Here is a 27,226-nt window from a genome sequence, read left to right as displayed (position 1 = left end):
CTCAGTTGAACGTGTGGGGGGGGGGCAGGGAGGACACGCGGTTATACCAACGTCAAAATGGTCCAGAGATAGGATACAGGGGCTGTGCGTCATGCGTACATCTCTGGTGATTGGACTTTTATATGGTCATTTTTGATGAGGGGGTTGCTAATGCGTTCATTCTAGCCCTGCGAATGGCTCATGTGGTCTAGCACCCTTTTTTATAGAATCGTACGAATTGGAAGGGACCCCCGAGGGTCATCTAGTCCAACCCCCCCTGCAGCGCAGGAATTTGTGGCTCTCAGCAACGGGCATTTGCAGGTAAACTTCTGTCTGACAGTGGAGGGACGGCAACAGCCACCATGGCTATGAGAGCGTGCTTAGGATAGTTTTCTCTCTCTCTCTCACACACACACACACGTGTGGTTCTTAAAAACAACCCCTTCCTCTAATTGGCTATAGCTCGCTAGGCTGCGGGCTGCCAGTATGGCACCCATGGGTGCACATTCACCCACAGGGGGCTTCCTTGGTGCCCACAGGGTTCCCTCCACCCCTGTCCCTGTGGAAACCAGGCTTGAGAGAAGCATTCTCTTGCAGCCCTGAGAACAGGTTGGTGCATGGCTAGGTTGGCTATGGTATGTTAAACAAAGTGCACAGCACTGCCATCGAGGTAGTCCCCAAGATGGCCAAAAGTTGCCTTAAGACATACAAACACCCCACTTATCCCAGTCAAGGAATACTTGCTAACACTTCAGCCAGTTTCCAAAACATTGTTCCAGAGGCTGTCCAGGGTTCACTTTGAACCAAAGTCTGATCGGCAGGATTTCAGCCGCACAACTGTGAAGTCTACAGCTCAGCTCTGGAACACACACGGAAGATGGAGCACAGCGCTCCTGACCACGTGCAGAGTACATTTCCCTAATCACCGTGCCAACTCAGCTGACTCCCCCAGCAACAAACAAACAACTTGCCCCTGAATTTCCCAGAATTATGGCGATGACGTGCAAAGCAAAATACAGTACTCGGAAACTAGATTTCAAAACAAACATTGCACAATGAGATGCACTTTTCCAAATGCGGTATCATCATAAAATTTCCCAAACGTGTAGCTTCAATTCTGAAAAGATCAGGGGGACAGGAAGTGTGTTTCTGCAATTCATCTTCTCCCTGTGACTTTCATCACAGCCAAAGTCTCGCTCTGGTGTTTGACTCCACGAAGTAACCCAGGATGATTTCGAGCAGCTAATTTTGGCAGGGAAGCGTTTCCGTGGCCATCCATTCAGGGCCATTCCGCACTATAAATTTAAAGCAGTATCATAGCACTTTCAACATTCACAGCAGCTTCCCCTAAAGCAGGCACCCCCAACCTTCGGCCCTCCAGGTGTTTTGGACTACAATTCCCATCATTCCTGACCACTGGTCCTGTTAGCTAGAGATCATGGGAGTTGTAGGCCAAAAGATCTGGAGGGCCGCAGGTTGGGGATGCCTGCCCTAAAGCATCCAGGGAAGTGTAGTTTGTTAAGGGTGTTGAAAGTTGTTAAGAGGAGAGCCCTATATCCCTCACAGAGCTACAGTTTTCAAGAGTTCCCTGGGAAAAGGGATTGATTGTTAAAACACTCTTGAGAAGCGTAGCTCTGTGATTATTCTTAGATTTGAACTTGGCTCTTAGCCCTTAATGGGCCAAACACATTGTGGATTTCTATATTAGCATTTCTTTGGGTCAATGAAAAGGAACAGCAAGCAAACTTTCCAGGAATGTGCAGAAATATCTCGGGAGTATTTAGATATTAATTCCCAAAAAAAGAAATATAAATCACACTTTAATACAACATACTACTAAAAAGGAGGGGAAATTCCAGCATTTATTTTTTTCCAAAAAAAAAAAAACTTCTCTGGCGATTATTTTTAATAACAAAATAGTCATGAACAAATTGTGTGGGGACAAAAATAAAATAAAATAAATGTTTGAAAACTCCCAGCATTTTGAGTCCATTTCCACCCAGAAATGGGGGTTTTTATTGCTAAACGTTAAAAGGAATAACAGATTTAAAACAGCCTACAGGCCCCAGCGATGTATGTTATATTCCCCTCCCAAAGAATGGGTGTTTATTAATAATAGCAAAATAATAATAACAATAAAGTGAAACAATAAACAATATTAAAACCCGCCCACAAACCCAAATGTATCGTTAAACACAGTTTAATTCCGTTTGGAGACCATTTGAAAACACAAGACCCAGAATCCAGACACACCCTCCCCGCACCCCCAATGGAAAATGGTCTGAATAGGAGAGAGTTTAGATACCTCGTTCCCGGCCCGCAGGATCTGGGGGTTCAATCTCCCACCCCTATTCTGATTTCCCCACCCTGTTAATGCACTATTTTAAACTTTCTTTTTTCAAAAAAGGCATTTCTATAGAATAATTAAAAAAATTACATATTCAACAAACAAACAAAATTAAACATTTTCCCTAAGAAAGGAGGATAAGGCAGTTTGAGGCAGTTCTCTGGTGCAATAGGAATTTTTTCTTCCACTTTTTCTTTTTCTTTTCGTTTTTGGAAATTGCTACTTTGCTTTGTTTGGTTTTTTTTTTAAGAATCCAGAATGGATTGGAAGTTGACAACTGTAAACTTCATGCAGTTATAATCAGACATTGGAGTAAACATTTATGCAGAATCATTTGAACCGTGCTGACCAACTCCATCCCATTCTACACCTCCTCCTCCACCTCCAGACCGACGGCCACAACCACCCTTCCCTTTCCTCCTGCTCCCAAACTTGCCCCGCTCTCTGTTGCATTCTGGGTACCAATGGCTGACTCCATCTCTGCTGTGTGGGAGACCTCCACTTTCCCAAGGTTTGGCCCTCTTAAGATGCTTCCCCACCTCCAAAAGGTATAAGCTGTCATGCCACGCCCCACATTTTAGACCCCGCCCCTTGTCTTCCACCAAGGGCCCTCCCTGCCACTCCCAGTTGGGTAATCTACATAAGCGCCTCTATTGGTCAGCCATGGCTCCTCCCTCCTCTTCAAGCCACGCCCAATGGAATGATAAAAGAGTTCCCTTTTTGGAATGCCGCGATTTCCTCCCAGCTACGTTGCCCCGCCCCAAAACCCTGCAGCTTCCCTATTTCGTCTGCATAGCTCCGCCCACCACGAGGCCGAAAACCTGCAACTCCCCTCCCATCACTCCTAATCAACAATACCCATCCTTCTGCCCATCCTTCATTCCCATGTGACCCTGGAAGAAGGTTGCGGGGTGGGCGGCAGGAACAACAGCGGATACTTGGGAGGGTCGCCGTGATCATTTAACCTCGATCCCACCCATGGGAGAGCGCGGGGGGAACCTTGGTGGGCGTTCACAGTGTGCCGTCTTATCCCCCTGCCTTGCAGGTTGGCAGGTCAAAGCGAAGTCTCCTTTTCCCGAGCGGAGGTCAAGGGGTGCACTGCGACGGGGGTCGGGCAGAGACCGAAACCAGCATGGGGGAAGAAGGTCCTCTTTTGCCTCCTCAAGTTACACTCGTGGTGAGCATGCTCAGCACACCCGCTTGCATGGAAACAGGGGGGAGTGGAGGGGATGTGGAGAGACCGAGAAGGAGGAGAGGTGGGGAGGGGAGGGGAGGAAGGAGGGAGAACAGGACCAGGGGAAAGGATGCAGTAGGAGAAAACGGAAGTGGAGAAGAGGAGATCAGGACATGGCTTAAGGAAGCAGCACTCAAGGAGCAGTGGCAGAAGGAAGGCAAGAAGAGGAATGCAGGGAGGATGAAATGGCAGCAGGGAAGCACCGGGGAAAGGCAGAGAAGGAAGAGTGTGGCGACTAGGGCAAAAGGGTTCACAAAAGAAGCACCGGAGGAGAGATGGTGGCCAAGGCGGGGGAGACAGGAGTGCCCTTGTGCTCCCGGCCCAGCGAGGGAGCCCGCCTGGTCACACCTTGTCCAGCAGAGAGCGCTGGCAATACAGCAACCGTTTGGGCGTGCCGTAGCGCTTGAAGATGAACAGGGCGATCCCCAGAGCAAAGATGGTGAGCAGCAGCAGAATGGGCAGCACCACGGCGGCTGCGTTCACCTCCCCTGCTTCCGCATTGTCCACCTCGATGATGATGACCTCCTCGCCGTCTTCCTGGCGGTCGCCACCCGAGCTGCATCCCATCCAGTCCCGGAGCACAGACTTGGGGTACCCTGGCTCCACCTTCAGCTTCTCGTTGTTGAACTTCCAGTAACGGTCTCCCTTGTAAAAGTAGGTGAAAACTGTAAGCGGGGCGGGGGGGGAGGAATAGGGGGTGGTCAAGAAACAGGAGAGATAAGGAAGAAAATGTGAGTCAATGAACAGCAAAGGAAAAAATTATCCGAGAGCAACAATGGGATCGTTTCCGATAAAATTCGAGATTTTTTTGGGTGAAATTCTGAATCCCACTTTTAAATTGTGAACCCATCTGAGGCAGGAATGTAGGATCTGTCTGGTGGCTACTTCAAAGTTAATTTACAGTTTCAAGTTGAGGACCTTGCAAAGCACGTTTTATTTCGTGTGCATATTTGGAATTCAAGTGATATCTGCCTGTGTTTTGCGGATTAAGCTTTGGAAACCGAATTTCATTTTCTGCCCCCCCCCCCCATTTTGAGTACATATGGAGAATTTGTGGCCCAAATGTTCATTTCAGACCTTCCCTTTGGATTTTGACACCAATGTGTCAATTATAAAGGCATGTGTAAATTATAAAGGCAATATTTTATTTCATCCGAGACTTTTTTGTGAGAAAAACGGTATTTCACACTGAGTAGTGTCATTATTCTGAAAGCAAAATGTTTTCTATCTGAATCGTCACTTTCATTTCATGTTAGAAATTCATAAAAATAACCTTTGGTTCCAGATCAACAAGTTTTTACGGCTGGATTCCAATTCAAGCTATAATCACTTTTTTAAGGCATTTTACATTTCACTGTAGCAAAACGGTTGGGAAGGGTAAAGCTTCCTTTTTTAAAAAATTCACATAATGAAAAATTCATGTTTCCATAAACGATTACCAGCTGCCACCCGCTGAATCATTTTGGGAACACAACATTATCTTCGCAATGGCGGTCAACGGTATCGCATCAGCCATCTTTCATAAAGGCTCAAATGATTATTAGTCATTAAAACGGGATGCCTTTTGAATGGCTGAGTGTGGAGGGGGTTGATTTTCACACAAGAAGCACCTGGGAGGCATTCTTGGCATAATCTGTGCACCTAGGTGCATTGCATTTCTTCAGGAGATTCCTGTGGCTGAGGCCAAGCTACCCTCTTTGTCAACAATCAGGGGACGGGGCAGGCATTGCCTTCACTGCAACGGTGAGGAGAGACAATATTGGACGGGGGCTGGGCCTACTCCCGCTGAAATCCCTCTCTCAGCCATGATCCTGACTGGGTGACCCTTAGGCCAGCCCATGTCTCTCAGCCTAATCTGCCTCACAAGTGGAAGAGAACTAGGCACTTCATAACAAACCAATGAATGCATAACAATGTCCCAGAGTGCAGCAATTCAACTTTTTTCTGGACAGCTGCAATATGGTGGCTGCTGATTAAGCTCCCAGCTACAATGACTACAACTATTAGGTATCAAATCCTGACCCTATCGGCACACCACCATCCAATTTTATTCGTTTACTCTTTCTTGGTCACAGAATGTTGGCAGCTGCTTCTTACATAAGTCAATATCAGGTGGGTTGCATCCTTCCTAGCTTTGCGTCAGAAAGTGGGGCCTTTCCATAACCCCCTTTTCCTCCCACCCCATAGCCCCGCCTCCCCTCCCCTTTTCTCACCCTCATCGCTGCCCATAAAAGCCCCCCGGAGTGACTCAGGGATCCCTTCCCAGACAGAAATGTGCTTGGGGTAGCCGGGCTCAACCGTTCGGCTCTCTTCGTTGAAGCGGTAATATCTGAAGAATGAAAAAAGAACGCCGTGTTAAAAAAAAAAGACCGCAGAGCAGAAAGAGAAAAGTAATTGCTTCCCTTTTTGCAGCAAAACCCCCTGATGGGATGAGCAAGGAAACTGCACCAGTGGTGATCAAACCTCCCTCTGGTGGCCAGACAATGCCTTAAATTGGAATTCAATATTGCATGATGTTGGCGCCGACCTACCAGCTAAGAGGGCCTTTAGAAAGGGTTAGTCCAAGGGTGGAAAACTCCCACCAGCCCTTTCAGCAAGCATGGCCAGTGCTCAGAAAGTTACAGTCTAAGAACATCTGGAATATCTCATGCCTGCAGTTGTTGGATCTTTGGCCTCATTGAGCAACACAGCTCTTGAGGATCTGCAGGTAAAATGTCTGCAGTGTGCAGACCAATCTAAATTTACTCAGAACATCCCACTACCTTGACTTGGGGACTTTTTTGCCCTGGGCAGTATTCTGAGGTCTGCAGGGGTACTAACTTGCACACAGCAAACTGGCAACCATAGCTGAAAGAGAGCCAAACCTTTAGGTTTAACAAGGAACCAGAAACACTTCTTGGTTGACCTATCTCTCAATGTGATCACTGAGCAAAGCAGAGATTCTGAGAGCAGGTGCAGCGTTCAGCATCCTGACAATCTCAGTTGCCGTTCTTTTGAAATAAAAAGCCAAGCTCTTCGCCCTCAAGGATGTGAAGACAGGCTTGGAAATGTGCAGGTGTTGACTGGGGAAATTACGGAACCCAGAAGGGAAGGATGGGGAAGATTCCTAGTTAGCTGGTGGAGCAGAACTTGCTTCCGTGCCCTGATCTTCAGCTCTTTGCCTCCCCCCCCCCCCCGCAACTCACAGTAGCATATTGTTTGGAAGGGCTATAGCTTGGTGGTACAGCATCTGACTTGCATACAGAAGGGGTTCAGTCTCTGGCAACTCCAAGCAGGGCTGCCTGAAACCTTTCGAGAGCCGCTGTCAGTCAGTGAAGACAGTACTGAGCAAGATGGGGCCCCAATGGCCTAACTCGGTACTGTGTCAACCTCCTATCCTCCTGTGTCCATTTGCTTACAACAAACAGCCTGTTCTAGGGCTCGGGGTACGTTGCAAAAAAGCTTCCCAAAAATTATGCACGGAAAACAAAAAGGACTGCGCCACCTGCCAACTCACAAAAAAGGGTCTCACAATTACCACTCGCTCCCCACAGAGACTTGGCTGGCATCCTGCTTCGCCCCAAGGACCCTGCAGCAATTCCCCTACACTCTGCCCAGGGAAGCTGCCATTGCATGGCAACCCTCTCTGCACATGGCCTCCTGGGCACAGCAATGAGATTCAGACACCCGTGCACAGAATGCTTCTAAAAGACCGTGATGGATAGGGGTGGGACCGCTGAGCAAAGGGGCTGGGCTATGAGACCTCCAACCTCTTCCAACTCTGTTTCGGTCCCAAGGAGCCAGAGCAGATGTACGCAGGCAGAGTTTTGAGCCCAGGCTCCACACAGGTGTCCTGCGGCACAGTGGAGGGCCGGTGGAAGCTGACTGAAGTGGGACCCCAAGGCTGCCGCCAGCCTGCTGAGCAGGGAGGTAGAGCCTGAGTGCGGGTCCAGGGACATGGGAGGTGGTGAACTGTGCCCAGGCAGGGCAAAGCCACAGAGAATTATGCTAGAGGTCTACAGCAGTCCTGACGTGCAAATTACCCTTCTGACCTGGGTGCAGGGGCAAAGGACTCATTGAACCACCCAGTGGTTTCTTCCTTCAAAACAGCCGGCACTCGTTACCCAAATCCTCCCGCATTTTCATCTGGCAAAGCAAATGACTAGAAGTCTTGAAGCTGAAACAATTTCAACCATTCGCTGGGTAATGAGTCTGGTTCCCTGGGTGCGGAATGTGAGCCACCTTAGTGGGCCACAACAGCTTATCGGATTCCCTGGTCATGAATGGGATAGCTGTGCCCCTGAAGGACCAGGTGTGCAGCCTGGGAGTCATTTTGGACTCACAGCTGTCCATGGAGGCGCAGGTTAATTCTGTGTCCAGGGCAGCTGTCTACCAGCTCCATCTGGTACGCAGGATGAGACCCTACCTGCCTGCGGACTGTCTTGCCAGAGTGGTGCGTGCTCTGGTTATCTCCCGCTTGGACTACTGCAATGCGCTCTATGTGGAGCTACCTTTGATGGTGACCCGGAAACTGCAATTAATCCAGAATGCGGCAGCTAGACTGGTGACTGGGAGTGGCTGCCGGGACCACATAACACTGGTCCTGAGAGATCTACATTGGCTCCCAGTATGTTTCCGAGCACAATTCAAAGTGTCGGTGCTGACCTTTAAAGCCCTAAACGGCCTTGGTCCTGTATACCTGAAGGAGCGTCTCCACCCCCATAATTCAGCCCGGACACTGAGATCCAGCGCCGAGGGCCTTCTGTCGGTTCCCTCACTGCGAGAAGCAAAGCTACAGGGAACCAGGCAGAGGGCCTTCTCAGTAGTGGCACCCGCCCTGTGGAACGCCCTCCCATCACAGGTCAAGGAGATAAACAACTACCTGACATTCAGAAAATACCTGAAGGCAGCCCTTTTCAGGGAAGTTTTTAATGTGTGATATTTTTGTATCTGATTTCTGTTGGAAGCCGCCCAGAGTGGCTGGGGAAATCCAGCCAGATGGGCAGGGTACAAATAATAAATATTATTATTATTATTATTATTATTATTATTATTATTATTATTATCTCACTTGTCTCCCCGGAAGAAATAGGTCTTCCCACTCGGCATCCAGAAAAGAGCAGCATCGATCCGGTCTGTGGGAAGCCCTCTGCCCAGCTCCTTGATGTGCTTCGGGTAGCCGGGTTCCAAGGTGGCTTCGTTGAAGACCCAATGCTTGTCCCCTGAAAGAAGGAAGGCCACCTGGTTTCCCAAGATGCACCAGCAGCCTTAACCATGTCTACCATTCCCTAGTCAGAGGACCAAACTTCCACCCCCCATCAAACACCACAAAGAATCATGGGGTGGGGCTCTGACCTGCAGGTCAAATTTGGCCCAGCACAGGTCCCAATTTGGCCTGCAAGGCTGTTTTCCCACGCAAGGGACTTTGGCAGGACAGCGGAACAGCCCACCTCAGCAATTAAAAGGTATATAAATCACAGTAATCAGAAAAGAGTATTTGGGAAAGGGGGAATAATATATTTAGTTATATAATATATTGGCATTCCACACCAAGGAAGACCTTGCTGCCTTCAGAAACTGAAGTGTTCGTAACAGTCCACCAACCTTTAAAGAACACGAATTTGCCGTCTTTCCTCTCATAGGCTGTGTTGATTGTCGAGGGGAGACCAACCCAGAACTGGCCGATAGGGAGAGGGTGCCCGTCCATCACGCGGTTGTTCCGGACTCGCCAAAACCATTTGTCCTGGAAAGCAGCGAGTTTCCAAACGTGTCAAATGATGTAAAACATCGTTTGCCTTGCGTACGTAGATCGGTGGGTCCATGCATGATGATACTAATGCTAACGGGTGTTGCAATAATAGCTGGCACTTGCACACTTTTGCAATTCCACAGCCAGGCTGGGTTTGGGCTGACGTTGGTTACTAATGAAAGTTGATGTTGGGTACTGATTTCTACATTCTGACTATTATTTTTTTTAAATCAGCCCTTAAGGTTAAACAGACAAGCTTGAAAATACATAGCAAATAATATTCCACTTAGAATTTCAGTAGCTACCAAGGGAATGGGCACTAAAGGCCTACATACACCTTAGTCTGCAACCATGACTAATAGAGGCTTAATAAATTATGCAAAATAAGCAGATTTGCTAAATCTCCGTATTTCATATACAGGTTGCAGAGTTCAGGGTTCCCCCCCCAAAAAAAAATCTTGTTGCCGAATGATGAATCTATCTCTTTTATGTAGCAAACATAAACCCAGATAATAGCATTTTCAGAGATGGCTCCAAACCAGGGCTATCGCCCTTCCTACAAACTCATAATCACCTCCCCTCTCTGCTTTGCCCTCCCCACAGCCTAAAGCTCTGGTTACGCTCCCTGCACTGGGCTAACCTTGAAGACAAACATCTCGCCCCTTAGCACAGCGATGGTGTCAAATCTCCCGTCACAGATGTTGGGGCCGTACGTTGGGTTCTTGGGCGGCCGGTCTGGGACTCGGGGCTTCATAGTGGTTCGAGGGATAGGCGGAGGTTTACTGGGGTGGCCGATTTCGGTTCCTGGAGACAAGGATAGAAAGGGTTAATCTCAAACCTTTGTGGGCAGGGTTAAGCTCAGCTTTGTGCGCAAATAAAACATGCAATGAAAGTTCTAAGAAGTCAGGGTTACAGCAAAGAACTGGGGTGATTTTAGTTTGGCCTGCGATTTCCCTTTGGGGAGGGGGAATTATTAGCCACAACAACTTAAAATCGAACCTCCATGTTCAAGGGCACTATTCTGCCAATTACAAAATGGCAGGGGGCAAACAACAGAGATGAATGACTCTGTCGTGCTCCATAACTGTGAACCCTCCCTGCTGTTCCCCACTGTTATATACATAGCTGTCAACCCTCCCTGCTGTTTCCCAATGCTATAATAAGGGAATTTCCCGCAAAAAAAGGGAAAGGTTGACAGCTATGTCGTGCTCTGGAGCATATCCCTATTCCAAAGGAGGCAGCTAGTTGTCAGTGTAAAGTCGGAAAATCAGCTCTGAGTAGAACTGGAAGCAGAAAGCCTCAAAGTAGGCCGGGTAAACATGGCCGACATTCCCTTGAGGCACTCTCTTAATCGGCCATGCTAAGGGAACAATTGACAGTGGGTTTTGTAGCTACCAGCCACACAGCCCAGCTCTCCTCAGAGATGCGAGAGTGATATAAGAGTAGAAATGGAATCAGGCCAAGGGGTCAGAAGTCACAACGGAAGTTAAGAGGGGTCATACCATACAATTGCTGTATGCCACGCCGGTCATCTTCCGGCAGCTCAAAGTTATCCGTTTCCATCCATTGGTAGAAGGGGGCCATGATGGCGGACGGGTCGTTCGAGTGCTCCAAACCCAGTGCATGGCCCAGTTCGTGCACCGCAACCAGGAAAATGTCATTTCCTACGAGGAGGGAAGCAATGATTTAACAGCGTCCTTTGAAAATGGTTTGCCAGAGTCAACAAATCCCCTCAAGATGAAGGACACTGGATGGTTCAAGGAGTGCAAAAATCTTGGCCAACGGGACACTTGACCTCATGGCGAATCCAACACAACTTGGGTCAAGGATAGCCATTCCTTCACAGGTATCGGTTCTGATTGAACGAAGGCTTATTTTCAGGAGAAAATAAGGAATTGGATACAGGGGATTTCCTTCCTAAGAAGTCCTTCTGCTTTTGTCTAGAACTCAATTCATTATGAGATTTGGGGAACTAGAAAAAGGAAGTGATGTTCTGGCTGGTCTCGAGCCGATGAGGAGAGAGGGGTTCCTTTTCCCCGCAGGTTGTTACTCATAGTGACTCATTCCCACGCAAGGGTTCGTCAGCCACGTCTGCCACCCTTTTACGCTTCTTCCTCCTGACACTTTATCTCCCCAACCCCACCCCAAGGTCGTTCCAGCACCTTAAACTTCCACTCACCGCTAAGGTCATCGCTGCGGGACGTCCAGGGCTCCGCAGCGTCGAAGTGAGTGTCGCCACCGATGTGGGGCCCAGGGAAGTAGGCGTGGGCCAAGAAGCCTCCCTCGCCATCGAAGGGGGTGCTGTCGCCATGGAAGCCTTCGGCGAAGAAGATCATGATGTCGGCCTGCGGCTGGCGGCCCTCACGCACATCCGAGTAGGAAACCTCACGGAAGCGCAGTGGCGTTACAGACTGCCACACGCTGAAGGCGCGTCGGATTGCGGTGAAGGTGGCGTGCTCTCCCACCTTGGGTGTGTAGTTCTGGATGCTGGAACGGAAGCAGAAGTTGAAATCCCAAGGGTTTTGGAAAGTCCCGTCCGGATACCTCAACCATCTCAGGCATGTAGGCCTCTGAAACCTGCGTTGCTTCCACAAAGGGATCACTTAAGACACCTCTTTCAGGATGATTGAATCCTAATCAATCATCCCTTTCCAACCAGCTTCAGATTTCCTTTTGTCCGGCTAAAATTACCTTCCAAGCCCTCTCTCAGTCATGCACCCCATTTATCTGCTTCCCCCTCTTAAGATGGCTCTTTATGAAGGACAATGGTGCCAAAAGCTTGTTATGACTTCTGCCCTTCCTCCGACAGCCACTTTGCAAAACTTTCAGGGAAAGCACTGAAAAAAATAGGGCGGAAGAAATCTGCTCCGTTGCCTGGAAACCTGAGAATCTGGATTTGTAGCGCAAAACGTGTTGGCTTATTCGGACCGTCAGATTTCTTCCTATCTGAAGTGTTTAGTTTGTGCAAATGGTGTTTGCTAGGATACGTGTCGGGCACTCAAAAATGAAGCTGGAGAGCAAAAAATTGAGAGCGGGGCTTGAGGAGTCAGACTTTGCCTTCCATGTAGGCCTTCCCAGGTCTTTCTCAAGAGGCCACTACGCTGCCTTTTTACTCATGCTTTTTGCCTCATTGTCTCATCTCCTAAAAGTTTCCCCCTTTGAAGTCCCACATTGATTTCAACATCAGGACGACACAAAATGTGTATAAAAATAACCCCTTATTTGCATTTTCCTCTGGTAACAGGTCAGAATTCTGCCCCCAGGAATTCATGCTTTTCTGTATCGCCTGCCTTTCTTCCAACAGATCCATCCCCACAGCTAACTCTCCCTTATCCCTCCTTTCCCGCAGATCAGCCCTTCGACTCCCTGCCCCACACCCCGTTTCCTCTGCCAACCTCACCAAAAAGTAAGATCGTAGTGCGACCACTTCAGCCCTTGGATGGCGTAGCGCCTGCGCCGGACGTTGGCCTTGATCTCCGCCCCAAATTTATCCGGGACGCCGCAGCGGGGCCTCTTCATAGCCCTGGAAGAAGGAAGACGCATTTAAGGTTCCAGCTGCCCTCGAGAAACGCATTTCTATCTCACCAAAGTCTATGTAGGTCGACCTCCCCATGTTAGCCATGTGGACAACCTGCCCGGGCTCAGCGACTGTCATGAGGTCCGTCTCTCTTCATGCGCCGCCTCTGAGAGAGGGGGACAATGTGAGAAAAGCTTTCTCGGTGATCACTCCCCGATTGTGGAGTGCTCTGCCCAGCCTGGCACCACCACACTGCCAGCTTTCATTTGCCAGGCTAAGTCATTCCTGTTTACCCTTGGTTCCTTCTTGGAATCATACCACAGTATGATTTTCGGCCTGTCTGTGGTGTTAATCATTTAGTAGGCTGGGGTAGCATGTGTCCTTCTTATAGGGTTGAGTATTGTTTCAGCAAAATAATAATAATAATAATAATTGTAGTTTATTGACGCGTTTGCTTTTAAAAGTTCGAATTGTTTGCATATTTTATGGACTGCTTTGAGATTTGCTTTTTAGAAAGCATGAGATAAACAGTGGTGTTGGCGGTGACGATGCCTTGACATCTGGCCAGCATTTACCGCTGCTTCTGTCGGAATAGTTATTTACATTCTTGCCGTCTATCGGTAGACAGGTAGAACGGAAGACATGGAGACGCAACAGCAGGTCCAAGTCAGAGCCAATGGCAGGCAGAACCAGCTCGTTCTAGTTCTGTCTGCCATCTTTCTCCCTGCCGGGTCCTAAAACGGCAACGCTGAGACTAAGGAGGAGGAAGCAAACAGGGTACTTCCACCCTTGGGCGGACTGTACACAGGGAAGCAGGCAGCTGCAGACCGAGGTTGGTGCGGCAGTCAGGTATTCACCCTAATAAGCCAGCCTCTGCCGCTCAAAACAACAGATGGAGAATGATTTCAGGATGCTCTGATCATATATGGTGCCCACTGCTATGAAGACCAAAAGAGAAGACTCCTGAGAGGAGGGAAAGCTCTGTCTCTACTCTCTGATTGCACATATTTTGTTTGTTTGTTTGTTTGTTTGTTTGTTGTTAATAATTTTATTTCTTCCCAGCCACTCTTGGTGGCTTCTAGCACATAAAAAGGAAATTTGTATAACGCCCCTTCAACCGTAGATCTAAGGGCAGTTCACAACATAGAAACACAAGAGGTGGTGTCGTAGACTGAGGAAGCTAAGTTCATAACTCGAGACAGCCAATTCTGGGTCTCCATTAGTCAGAAGATTGTGCGAGGTTAACTTCTTGGTGGATCGGGCCCCTATGGATTCATGCGGAGGGGTATCGCTCCGGGCTTCTGCTTCAGGAGCCATAGTGTTGTGGGAGAGTAGCACCAAGTGTTGCATGCGGGAGTAGGACCTGGGAGACCAGGTTTCGAACCGTCACTCGGCTGCCTGGGTGGACCTGAGGCCGATCGCAGTCTCTCATGTAACCTGCTTCACAGGGTTGTTGTGAGGAGGGCCTGCTGCCTGAAACACTTGTTTCTCCACACAGTTCCCTCTCCCTTCCTCCACACCCACAATTCTGACTTCCTCTGCCTAGCGTAAGAAGCCTTTCTGGGATGCTTTTGGCACAGGGATAAGGAAACCAGTAGCCCCACCCCACCAAAGTTGTTGAACTCCAAGCCCCATCATCTCCGATCAACCTTCTCGCCCAGCCCTTCCCCTTATCATCACTAAGCCAGAAAAGACAAGCAAATAACATGTTTTAAAGGGTTTCTCTTGCCCCACTCTTCCTCCAAAATGCTTTTTGCAAAGGATCTCCAAACCAGCTTTCCCCAGCTCTCTGGATGTCTTGGACTACAAATCCCATCATCCGGCGTGTGCACGGAGTTCTTACACTGGTTTATCAGCTTTATACAGGCCAAGGGGTGCCAGTTTTCTGCCGGTCACCTAGCTCTATATGCCCAACGTAGTGGAGATGTGTGACACTTTTTCCCTTTCCCAATCTTTGCTGACCAAGAAGGCAGAGAAGACCCCAGGCCTGCCACCCTCAGCTTGGCCACAGCTTCCTGGGTTGGCAGTGGCAAGCCTGTCAAAAGCTTGTAGGCAGGAGACATCCATGCCAGCACTCAAGATGGGGGCTAGCTGGGGCTTTGCAGGGGAGGAGGGCAGAGGGCAGTCCTGGCACACCTCACCGGCCGTGGCAAATAAAACTGCTCTTTCGGCTGGAGTGTGCAATTACACGACAGGCAAGTGCTGGCCCTAGACTAAACTGGGTTGGGGGGAGCTTAGAAAGAGGGAGCAGAGAGGGGATGGAGAGGGGAAAGGTAAACACTCAATGGACCGAGATTTCTAGTTTAAAAAAAAAATGTTAATTAAATCTTTTGCTAGCTTATAGTTTAGGAACCACTTAACGTGCTTTAAAGGACGATGTTGCACGTTGCAGTTGGCAACTACGCGCTGCCACCGCGAAAGATGAGCCCCCACCCCACAGAGAGAGAGAGTTCACAATCAAAGGGGGGGAGCAGTGCATTCGTTTGCCCCCCGCTGCAAAATTTGTAGATCCGGCACTAGAAGACCCACCGTTTCCCACCCGGAAGATGCTTCTGAGTCCTGTTTAAAATTCCCCCACCTCCTCCTCCTCCTCTGTTCTTTGTACCCTCGCCAAGCTCTTGTGGTGTGGAGTTCCACTGGTCAGCCCTAACTCCACCAGACACTGCTTGCTCTGTAGGCAATACGAGGGCCACCCCTGGGACAGGATGCCGCTCAGCCATTCTGCCTGCTTGCCAGCGCTGGGAACTGGAAGCCAGCCACCCAGCCACAACCACAGTCCCAGCCTTTCTCTCGGTTACATCATGGGCCTTTTAGGTGGTTTCATAATATCGTGTTCTCACCACCAGCTTTTTGAGAAAAGGCCGTGCGGCATTTTGGAAAAACTGCCCGTTGGCCTTCAAATCTGGATAGGAGAAGTTTTCTGAATGCAGGAAGCACCTCACAAGGGACAAATCTCAGCTCCTGGACTGGTGGTCTTGCCTGTCCCGAGTTCGAGATTTATCATCTATGAGGTGCTCCTTGAATTCAGAAAAAGTTCTATCCAGTAGAGCTTTATCAAGGTTAGGTCTCGCCAACCGTGTACCCCGAATGAGGAAGGCCCTCACAGTTGTCCTCTCCCTCAATTCTCCTCTTTACCCAACTTAGGCCGGCAGGCAACCAAGGGACACAGTTGCCGACCACACACTCATTTCAAAATGGCTGAAGCACAGTCACTAAAGACCGCCATGATACGACCTGTGAGAAATATATCCCATTTGCTTGATTGATGCTTGGTTTCAGTACTTAGGGAGACAATTCCCCTCTGATACCGTTTCCCAGTAAAGCAAAACAGTTTTGTTTGTTTTTTTACACCCACCCCATGACTAAAAGACCCCACGTACCAAAAACACTGCGGTTGCCACAGCACCTCAGTGAACCACGTAGATACAATCCGGTTTTTTGGACATGGTTTGCAATAAATCACTGTTGTTGTTGTTGTTGTTGTTGTTGTTACTATTTACTGCTACACCTTAAAACTGGGGTCCCAAATGATTTTGGGCCTGGGGCACATTTAGAACCCCCAAAAACTGTTGTAGGGGAGCCTCAAAAGCACGCATTTCACATAAGAAAAGCTGCCAATGCTCAGAAACCCCTCAAGAAAGAAGGCAAAACAGCTACAAACACCCCAAAATGAATGAAAACGCAGACCAAAAAAAGCAGGCAAAGCAGCCTTCTCTAGAAACATGCAACTCTCCCAGCCAAACAAACCCCCACACCACCACAAAAAAATTAAAAAATTAAATTATTGGGAGGGAGAAGGGCGTTATTGGCTTCAAAAGGGTATGGGTCTGAAAGAGATTTTAAAAGGGGGTCTTCCCTTGTGGGTAGGGGTGAAGCGACGTTCCCAAGGCTTTCATCGGTGAAAACAGAGAGTTGCCACGGGATTTTGAAAGGAAGCATTTGTCACACCAAGGGCCATGGTGGCAGGGCCTGAGCACTGCAACGCAGGCGTCCGAGAGGCCCCCTGCCTGACATCCTGGAGAGCTGCTGCCAGTCAGTGTAGGCAATGCTGAACTGGATGGACCCAGGAAGGAAGTGAGCAGTGGCAGCAGGAGGAGGGAACTCACTTCATGGTCTCGGAGTCTGCTGTGCCCGTCACCTGAAGGCCGTAGAACCGCTGCATGGCCGAAATGGCAGCCGTGAGCGACTGTGGGGAGCGCTGAGTGTGCGTCCGAAGGTCTCCGGGGGGCAGGTAGCCATACTGCTGCAGCCAGGCCTGGGGGGAGAAGGAGAAGGGTGTGAGAAGCACAGACGGCAGGAAGGACAGCCGTCCTCACAAGCAGCGTTCAAAATTCCCCAGGCACGTTTTGGTTATTTAAATCCCAACTTTTTCTCCAAGGAGTACATGGTTGACCCCCCCCCCTCAGTTAATCCCGACAACAACCCTGTGAGGTAGGTTAAGGGGCTGTGACTGGTCCAGTGACCTTCATGGCCGAGTGGGGATTTGAACCCAGATCTCCCAGGTCCTAGTCTGGCACTCTTAACGGATCCAGCCCACTGGCTTCCTGGAGCACTTCTGCAATGGGGCAGCTCTATAAATTAAGTAGGTAAATAAAATATGGGGGGAAAGCCAAATGTCACTTAGAAAAGGATCTGAAATATTTTCTTTGAAGCTTGAACCTGTTTTATTCTGGGGGGTTTTATTCGACGTTTCAGTGAGTTGTAAACCACTTTTTGAGATTGTTTCTTTAAAATATAAAGCAGTATAGAAATGAAATGAATAATAATCGTAACGAAAATTCTACCGCAAAAAGGTGCTTAGACATTGCATTGCAGTGACCAGGTTTAAGATGCCATTTGGCAATTAGCTTATATAGTTTGGTCACAAGCGCACTTGTGAAGCCAGAATCACGGCGAAGGGTACACAACCCAAAAAAATGCAGAATGGAAGACTGAGCCACGGCAAATGGTTTCAGGATTTTTTTTCTTTCCTCCGTCCATTTCTACCTATAGGCTTCATTCTCACTAAGATGGTCAAACCTGTGTCTGGGCTGTGCCACCTCAATCTGCCGCAGGGGCTCACCCGACTTAAAACAAAATCCCTTCAGGCAGAAGATGAGCACGGCAAAGAATATTAAGCAGCCGCCTCTCTGATGTGCTTGATATTTTATGCAGAGGGGTTGTTTTCATATGGACAGGCGCTTGGGCCTACGCGCCCAGCCCTTCGACCATCTGAAGTGGTACAGCCCAGTCTTGGCTCACCGCTTTGGTGAGAGCTAGGCCACAGAATCATAGGGTTCGAAGGAACCAGACACAGATAGAGGCCAACCCCTGGCCTCAGAACAAGGTTCCCCACAAATCCCAGCCCTTCTCCTTGCTAGATCCACTCGCCGCATGCAGGCACGCTCTGGATAGCTCAAGAAAAACGAAATAGCTGGCTTCCAGGAGTGGCAGTGGATCAAACAAACTGGGCTGGGGAGCCTGTGGCCTTCAAGACTTTTGCAGGACTACATCTCCCATAATCCTTAGCCACTGGCCACATTGGATGGGGTTGATGGGAGTTGGAGTCCAGAAGGCCAAAGCCTTGACATAAGTTCAGGAACCTCTAGATTACGAATCCATTTACAAAGGACTTGGAGAATGGTGCACGGGGCTCCCCACTATCGGTATTCTGTGCTTCTTCTATCCCAGTGGTAGGGAAGATTTGGCCTCTTCAGATGTTGCCGGACTACAACTCCCATCACCCTTGCCCACTGGTCATGCTCATTGGGGATGATGGGAATTGTAGTCTATCAACGCCCATAGGGCCACATGTCCCCCGCCCCTGTCAGCTCAGCCATTCTATCCTTGGCAAAGACCCACTGCCCAATAATTGCTGGTATCAATCCCACTCAGTGCCTCCATCTTTCAGTATATCTGTCCTTCCCACACTCCTCCCTACATATCAATCCATTTGTGTGTTCTCCGTTGCCTGCTTTGAGGTAGGGCATCCTTTATAAAGGGCACCCCTCAACTATCAACCTTCCCCTCCACATACATCTATCTTTGCGGTTTCGTTTTTACAGTCCAGCGGTATATCAAATTTATGAACTAAACAAATAAAGCTCACAGTGCAATCCTTCTGTTTCCATGTGGTCTGAGGACCTGTTTAGTCCTTTGGATGCCGCCGGACTCCAACTCCCATCAGCATGGTCAATAGCCAGGGATGATGGGAGCTGTAGTCCAACAACACCTGACTGGCCCCAGCATCCTCAGTCCTGATCTATTGACTCCATCGTTCTTTCCTTTCTCTGTCCATCCACTTTTCCTCCCCAATCGCTGCCCATCCACCAACTCATTCCCATACGTTGAACTCATCTTTCTGTCCATCTGCCGATCCGTTAAAAGTATGCTGTGAGCCCAAAGCATCTACCCATTCAGGAGCTGACACGTTGTGCCTCTGCGTGATCGCCTTGCCCTCCTTCCCATCATTCTCCTCTGGATGAAGGGCAATAGCAATGAACAGGGCATGATAAATTCATTCCATCGCTCCCAATACAAAGAGGTGCCAAAGAACCACCTGATCTCAAGAGGAGTCATACCTAGAACAGTGACTCATACAGAAGCACAACAGGGGAGGAATATTAAATATATTTTCAAAATTAAAGGACTACACTTTGGGGAGCTGTGTAAGAGGGTTGGAATTTTGGGAAACCCTGAAATACTCCAAAATAATACCTTCTCCTTATTCTGCCTATCCGTTGCACCAGCTTTCCCCTTCAGCTCAGTCAGTACAGCAGGAGACTCTTAATCTCAGGGTCGTGAGTTTGAGCCCCACGCTGTTCAAAAGATTCCTGCATTGCAGTGGGTTGGACTAGAAGACCCTTGGGGTCCCTTCCAACTCTACAATTATGTGATGATTGTGGCTGCTGCTAAGGGTAACTTATCCCCCACCCTGCCCCCTACCCAGTTCAGTCAGGGGAACATCAAATGCAACCTTGTAAGTTCCACTAATTTCAGTGGGATTTATTAAGTGCTTCCTTCATTTATCAGTTGCTTTGTGTGTCAGCTCCTGCCAGGCACACAGGCCTTGTGGCTGTCTCAGTTCCTCCCCCCCTCACCGCCCCACTGCTACCCTTCCATTGATCTTTACAGTGAATCACTCTGTCTGCAGCCATTTCCAGGCATGGTGACCCCTGGTAAAGCAGGCTGGGCAAGGCTCTCCTCAGATCTAAGACGCCTGGGATCAGATCTTCAGATGCTGGTCTCTACAATGCTTTGGGGTAAGGGGAGCTGCTCTTGTGGCGAGACTGGAATTGAGCAGCATGAAAAAGAGAAGAGCAGGAAGAAGAAGGGGAAGGGGGGGTCCGTCTCTACAAGGAACTGTGGTTCAGGATTGACACTCATTATAGATCATCTCCTTGCGTAACACCAGGTGATTCAAAGGGGATGTTGCTCAGAGGGAGAAACCCAGGAAACAAGCAGCAAATGAATTATTGTGGGGAAGAGAGAGAGAAGAGATGGGAAAGGAGAAGTGTTAACCCTTTGTGATGCGAAGAGGTTTTGCAATGGCGATTCTCCCACCTCCTCAAGATGCAACCGCATGGCCGGATAATTTAACAGGGCCTCCTAGCCTGTCAATCCATTTCCAGACAGCATAAGTATGGCAGGTCTTTCCTGATGTCTAGCCCCGGTGCCTGCTCTTTACTCGGAGGTAAACTGCCCTCTGCACAAGGGAGGTGTCATTTAGCTACAGAGAGAAATGTTTCTCCCTCTCTCGGAAGACTAGAACTCAGGGGCACCCCGTGAAAAATCGGCTGAGATGGCAGACAGTGCAACTTGCAAATTTTTAAGCAGCGAGGTATGGCAATGGCCAGCTTGGCTTGGAGGACATCAGAGGGGCAATCATCCACATTCCCAGAGGGAAAGAGAAGCCTGTCTGTGATTATTGGCCACGACAAATGAAATACTGTAGAACCTCCAGGCTTAGGAGCAGTGTACCTCTCTCAATGCCAGCTGCTGGAAGGGCACAAATGCAGGAGAGGGCTATTCTTGCTTACACGCTCTGCTCGCGAGTTTCCTGGCCACCCCTAGAAAGAGGATGCTGGATGAAATTGGCCTGATCCAGCAGCGCTCTTCTTCTATTCTGGTGTTCTTATCATGGCTGGTAGCCATTGGCAGCCCTGTCCTTGGAACACCCAAATTTTGGCTTTGATACAGTGAGTGATACAACACAGCTGCTGCTCCTCTTTCTGCAAGTTTTATTTTTAATAGCTGTCAAACAATCCAACAGTTTTTTTTAAAGAAAAACACGCTGATTAATCACCTACCTTTTAACCAATTCATCAGCTGATTAAAGCCCACTAGGGAGGGTTATTGTTTTTATTTTGATTATATATTTTGTGGTTTTATATTTGGATTTTGTTCTGTGTATAAGGAGGTATATAAATTCAATAAATAATAATAACAACACACTGACCCGGCTTAGCCATGGTTTATTGTGCGAATGCACAAACATGCAGGTTTCCTGGATAGCAGATTGTGACCACTTCTCCCCCTGCACTGCTGTTTGCTAAGCCATGGTTTGGCTTACCATAATGTCTGAACATGGCCTTTTGAGTTGCAACCAAGGTTTGTTCTATGGTTTTACCGTTCATGGTTTGTCCGGAGTATGATAAACCACAAGTCTGGGATCAGACATAATAACACTATGCCAAACCATAGCTTCACTCACAGCAGCAGCAGCAGCAGCAGCAACAGCAGCAGGGCCAGAAAAGGAACAAAACAGCCACAACCTAGGAATCTGTTTGCTCTTTCCCACTTAAACCATGGTTTGCGGCTTAGCGCTTTGGGTACACTGAGCCAGTGAGATGTACTTTGAAGTAAACACACACATGACTGCACTGTTAAGTTTTAAGAAACTTAGCAATTTAGGATGGTTTGACCGCTGTGGCCTTTCTTGAACAGCAGTAGACTGGCCACCCTGATCTCTAGCACCCTCCAGCTTGGACTACTATAATGTGCTATGCATGGGGCTGCCCTTGAATACAGTTCAGAACCTTTATCTAATACAGAATTCACCTGCTAGCAATCTACATGGTTTATCTAGAGACATATGACATCAACTCTGAAGGAACTACGCTGGCTCCCTATTCACCAGATATGATAAGCCAAGGGCTGTCACTTGGGAGGCTGGAGCGAGCTTGTTTTCTCCTGCTCTGGAGGGTAGGACTCGAACCAATGACTTGAAATTACAAGAAAGGAGATTCCGACTCAACATCAGGAAGAACTTTCTGACCGTAAGAGCTGTTTGGCAATGGACCGGTCTCCCTCGGAAGCTTGTGGACTCTCCTTCCTTGGAGGTTTTCAAGCAGAGGTGGGATGGCCATCTGTCATGGATGCTTTAGATGAGATTCCTGCATTGCAGGGGGTTGGACTGGATGACCCTCGGGGTCCCTTCCAACTCTACAATTCTATGATTCTATCACAGAGACCAGTTAAGGCAATGCTGCCCTAAATCAACCTTCACCAACCTGGTGCCTGCCAGATGTTCTGCACTCTCCATCACCCTTTAGCCCCAGCCAGCATGACGATGGAAATTGTACTCCAAAACACTTGGGAGGACACAAAGTTAGCAGCATCTGCTGTATAAGAACCTGGGGTTCAAATATCTGCAGCAGTGCCTCCTCTTGTGCCAAGCTGCTTGAGCTCTTAACTTCACCAGAAGAGATCATTTTCCACGCTCCACTAAAGGAGAAGAATACTATGCATGCACAATCTTATATGTGCTTACTCAGAAGTAAGGTGGTGTAGTGGTTAGAGCGTTGGACTAAGGCCTGGGAGACCAGGGTTCAAATCCCCTCTGTCTTTGAGCTCGTTGGGTGACCTTGGGCCAGTCACTGTCTCTTAGCCTAAACTACCTCCCAGGATAAGATGAGGAAGGGGGGAAACCATGCTACCTTGAGGAAAGGTGTGATATAAATCAAAGCAAGTATTTGATGGGCCTCACTCCCTAGTAAGTGTGCTTAGACTTGCAGCCTAAACCTTCTTCCTGGTATCTTTGGCCTTACTTATGAGAGTTAAAGTCAAGCAAGTGGGCGCAGGGAAATGGGGACTTTAGGGTCAAAGTGAGCAGGAATGTATACATTTCTATACATAAAGGCCTTGTGTGCGTGTTTTTTTCCAGAAACACACCCCCTTAAGGCAAAGATTTTAAAAAAGAACTTGGAGCAGGCCCAGGTGATGATGTCAAGGAGCCTGACAAATTTCGACACCCTCGGGCGTTGCCAATTATTTTCTTGCTTTCCTATCCGTCCATGACGCGGCCCCCCCCCCAAATTTCCCTTGCTCTACTCGCCAACGTTGGGTATAAAAAAAGACCCCGTGCCCCCGCTTTTTTCCGCTTGCTCTCCCTTCGCACTCCCTTCCCTCGCTTCGGGATGGAGCGGTCCCGGTCCCTAAAAAAAAGTCAGCGTGTCTCATCCCTGAAGTCTCAAAAATATCCACTGGAAGAGAAAGAGACACAAACAACCCATCGCCCACGCAGCCTTTGGGTACAGTAACCGTCCTGCCCTCCTCCTTCGTTTCATCCTAGGCCGGAGCCTTCCTTAGAGTGAATTCCCCAGCAGTCCCCGGGCCTTCGCTCTTGTCCGAGCAAACTTGCAAACTTCCTCGAGGGTTCAGACAAGGCCCTCTTTTGTCTCGTCCCTCCCCACATCCTCATTCCTGGCATTCGGACCGAGTGGCTTAAGGTCACAGCCGCCAGCCCCCTTTCAGAGCTGGTACCGCCACTTCCCTGAACTGTTCTTTCCTCTGCCTTCCTATGCTGGGTCCATTTCCTTTTCTTCTTCTTATTTTTTTTTCCCAATTGTAAAATTGGCTGACAACACCCACATGAAAAGCTGCCCTTTTCCTGCCTGGGTTCCTTTCCCATATTCCTCTCTCTCTCAATCTCTCTCTCTCTGCATTCATTTTTTCTTCCAAACTTATCACAACAATTACGTTACAAGGTAAAAGACATCCTTCCAGTTGCATCTTCTGCCGGCCACCATCATTCTAGCCCTCATTGATCCCTAAGTACTGTACTTCACAGCTCTTTCTTCCAAACCAGCCACCAACAGCCAGACTTCTTTGTTCCTCTGAGGACATTTCAGGACTTGATTCGGGTTCTTCACCCTTAACATAAAATATTCCCAGCTACCACAAAAAGTGTGTGTGCGTGTGTGCGTGTGTTTCATCAGCAAAAGTTGCTTGGATCGGCAAGAAAACCCAAGGAACAAAAAGAAAAAAACAGAGAAAGAAAGGAACTGTAACAATAACAGACAACCCGTCAAAAGCCAAGGAAAAGTTGGAAGGAGACCAAGGTGGTTTGTTTGGGGTTGTGTTGTTTTTTCCCCCCTTCAAGGATTGCGTAACTGAGAGCAGTGTGATCAAGAAAGAGGGAAGGAAGATGGAAGAATGATGGATGGGGAGCCTGAGATATGTATGGCTAAATGGAGAAATATGGATGAGAGAGGTTCAATGGGTGTCAGAGAGATGGCAGACTAAGAAGTAGATAAGGTTAGATGATTGATGGGCAGGTGGAAACTTTTTTTTAAAGGGAGCTGAAAGTGGTTTGAGACAGACTTCACTCTCTCCGGTGTACAGTATACACATAATTCTTTTGTCTGGCTGAGTGAGGCAAAAAAAAGGGGGGGTGGATGATGAGTGTGACCACCACAAGTAGCAATCCCTCTTTCAAGCTCCCTTCAAAACAGTGGATGTAGAGAGAGATATAATCGGACAAGCAGACAGATAGATATGGGAATACAGGGAGGGAGTTTGAGAACAAAGTGGGCAAAGGAAATGGGTCACAATGAAAGAGGGAATTATCTGCTTTTTGCGAATGGCGAAGGCTCAGAAGCAAGGAATGAATTGTGATTTAGCATTACTTGATTTATAAAAGGAGCAGGGAGCCAGATCAAATAACAGAAAGGAAGGAAGAGATTGCATGACAATCTGACGGACTGTTGCAAGCTGCCTGGAGAGTGCGTGAACCCAAGTACATAAATGCAAATAAATAAAACTTTAAAAGTACATAAACAAAGGGGTAGGGAAAGGAACAGGCAGGCTGGATTTCCATCCACTTTAGTGGAGTTTAAGCTGCAATATTTCTCCAACAGGGAAGAGAAAAGGTTGTGAAAGAGAATAAAGGCCTTAAAACTTAAGTGATTTTGGTAGACATTAATAATGGGGGGGGGGGGCAAGAAGGCATGAAAGTATTTAAGCTGATGGTCAAAATCAAGGAAGAAAGGGAACTTGCATCAAAGGGACAGCCATCCAAAACTGGAACACGAAAGCGCAGGGAAGTGAGGGAATGGGGAAGGTTGGCAAAAGAACGAATGGAACAGAAAATGCCTTGGCATAGAAAACACCACCTCTCCGTCCAGCTGCAGAACACATCCAAGAAAAGAGGGGAGGGGGTGAACACAAAGGATGGTAAAAGAAAAAAGCAAGGGAGGAGTAGATGGAAAGAACAGCTGGAGAAGGAATGTGAATAAAAGAATAGGAGCAAAGGTGATGGGAAGTTTGGCAGAAGGGAGATACAGGAAGGAAAATTCAGAACGTGCAAGGGGCGTCTCAAGAAGAAAAAGGAAAGGGGGGAAATCAGGAGTGGTTGAAAAAGGCCATATTGACCACCAGGGAAGGGTGGGTGTCAGCAGCTTCCTAAAAGGAGGAGTGCTGTGGAAGGCAGAACACATACAAAGGAATTTGCAAAAAGGAAGGCAGAAATATTGAACTGCAAACAGCAATCAAGCAAAGGAGGGGAAATCAATATATAAGCCCAGTCAACGGGAAGAGGTGAAGGCTCTGTCATTGGAGAGATGGAAGAATCCTGTTTAGGTGGAGGGGAGCCACTTGGTTGACAAATAAGTGGAGAATAACGTGTGCCAAGCTTAAAGCGAATGAGTGTGGCAGAGGCCAAGGGAGAGAGAGAGCAAAGGAGAGGTGGGGGATGGAGCCATCTCTGCAGCGGACAAGTGGAGACAAGAACATCTAAGAATGGAGCATTTAAGAGAACTTAGCAGGAGGGAAAGGCACGGAAGGGCACAGAAGGAAGGAATGAGAAACCTGGGCTGGCAGAGGAGTGCAGAATGCAAGAGGGACAGAGAGAGAGAGACAGAGAGAGAGCGAGAGAGAGAGAGAGAGAGAGAGAGAGAGAGGGGGGTGAGAGAAGAGTGAAACAAGGGGGAAGTCTACTGCGGGCGCAAGAGAATGAGAGAGCGAGGCAGAGGGCAGGAAGAAGGGAGTGGGAAAGCCAGCAAGTGAAGGGGTGGAAATAAGGGGGGGGATCTTCTCCAATGGGTCTCATTCATAGCAAAAATAATAATAATAAAGGTTTCCCGGAACAAAAGCGCACCAAGAGGGAACGCGGAGGAATGAACTGTCCGGTAAGGAAAAGAAAAGGAGGAAAAAAACGTAGAGGAGGAGGAAAGCAGAGAGCAAAGGAGCGGGGAAGGCAGGCGGGTGGAGGGATGCAAGGGAAGGAACGGAGAAGCAGGTCGGGCAGAGGAAAGCCTGGGAAATTGAGAGAGAGAAAGAGGAGGGAGGCACGGAGGAAAGCTGGCCAGGAGGAGCTGGCATTACCTCTCTTCCCCCCCCTTCCCTCGATTTTGCAGGACACTCACCTCGGGGCTGAAGCGGGAGGTGGAGGATCCGCGGGGCAGGAGGGCGCTCAAGGCCACGGCGAGGGGCAGCAGCCGGAGGAGGGCGAGCCACGGACACATGTTGCTTCTCCCCCCGAGTGTGGCGCTCTGTGGCGATCGCACTCACTCGAAAGCCTTTTTTTTCTCTTCCCCCTCTCCCTTCTCCCGTTGTGCAAAAAAAAAAAAGTTGCTGGTGTCGAGTTTCTCTGCCCCTCCCTCCTTCCCTCCGTCTCTCCTCTCCTCTCCCCTCCTCGCGCTGCTTTTCCCTCGCTCGCTCCCTCCTTCCGCCCCGTCTCTCCCCCTTGCCCAAAGTGGAGACGTGGTCAGGCGCGGGGTCTGGCTCCAATTAGAGGGTTGCGAGGAGGATGGAGAGAGAAAGAGAGAAAGAGAGAAGATGATGGGAGGAGGGAGGGAGGGAGGAAGGAAGGAAGGAGGAAAAGAAAGGAAAGGAAGAAAGCCAGAGAGCCTCCAATCCTGCATGCGCCTGCGAGGCAGCAAAGCCTATTGAACTCAACTTCTGAGTAGAGGAGGATCGCTGCACATTGCGACCGAAATGCATGCATGCATGCTCTTTCCCGCTTCCACCACCTCTCTTTTCCCATCCCCTGGTTCTTCCCTCTGCGCTGAACTTTTAACACCTTTAAGCCCCCCTCTTCCGGGCAGGAACTTACCTTCGCCTTAATGTTACTACATCGACTTCTGTTGCATGCACACGCCGCCTTTCTTACCGAGGAGCTCAAGGCGGCATGCATACATGGTTCTCTCCCGCTGTCACCGT

The 27,226-nt window shown here is 48.8% G+C and overlaps 1 protein-coding gene across 1 annotated transcript; it reads right to left on the bottom strand.

Annotated features, from left to right (window-relative positions):
- Nucleotides 1-1,960: 1,960 nt before the first annotated feature.
- Nucleotides 1,961-26,604, bottom strand: MMP14 (matrix metallopeptidase 14). Its single transcript, XM_033169192.1, has 10 exons — nt 26,431-26,604; nt 16,912-17,060; nt 12,689-12,811; nt 11,468-11,775; nt 10,791-10,952; nt 9,929-10,092; nt 9,144-9,282; nt 8,611-8,761; nt 5,774-5,889; nt 1,961-4,225 (listed from the first exon to the last, which is right to left on the bottom strand). The coding sequence occupies exons 1-10, from the start codon at nt 26,527-26,529 to the stop codon at nt 3,903-3,905; spliced, it is 1,734 nt and encodes a 577-aa protein (XP_033025083.1). The 5' UTR covers nt 26,530-26,604; the 3' UTR covers nt 1,961-3,902.
- Between the last annotated feature and the right edge of the window lie 622 nt (nt 26,605-27,226).

Source organism: Lacerta agilis, chromosome 14 (genome assembly GCF_009819535.1).
Source record: "Lacerta agilis isolate rLacAgi1 chromosome 14, rLacAgi1.pri, whole genome shotgun sequence".
In the NCBI taxonomy this organism is placed as follows: domain Eukaryota; kingdom Metazoa; phylum Chordata; class Lepidosauria; order Squamata; family Lacertidae; genus Lacerta; species Lacerta agilis.
This window is presented reverse-complemented; position numbering and strand designations above follow the sequence as displayed.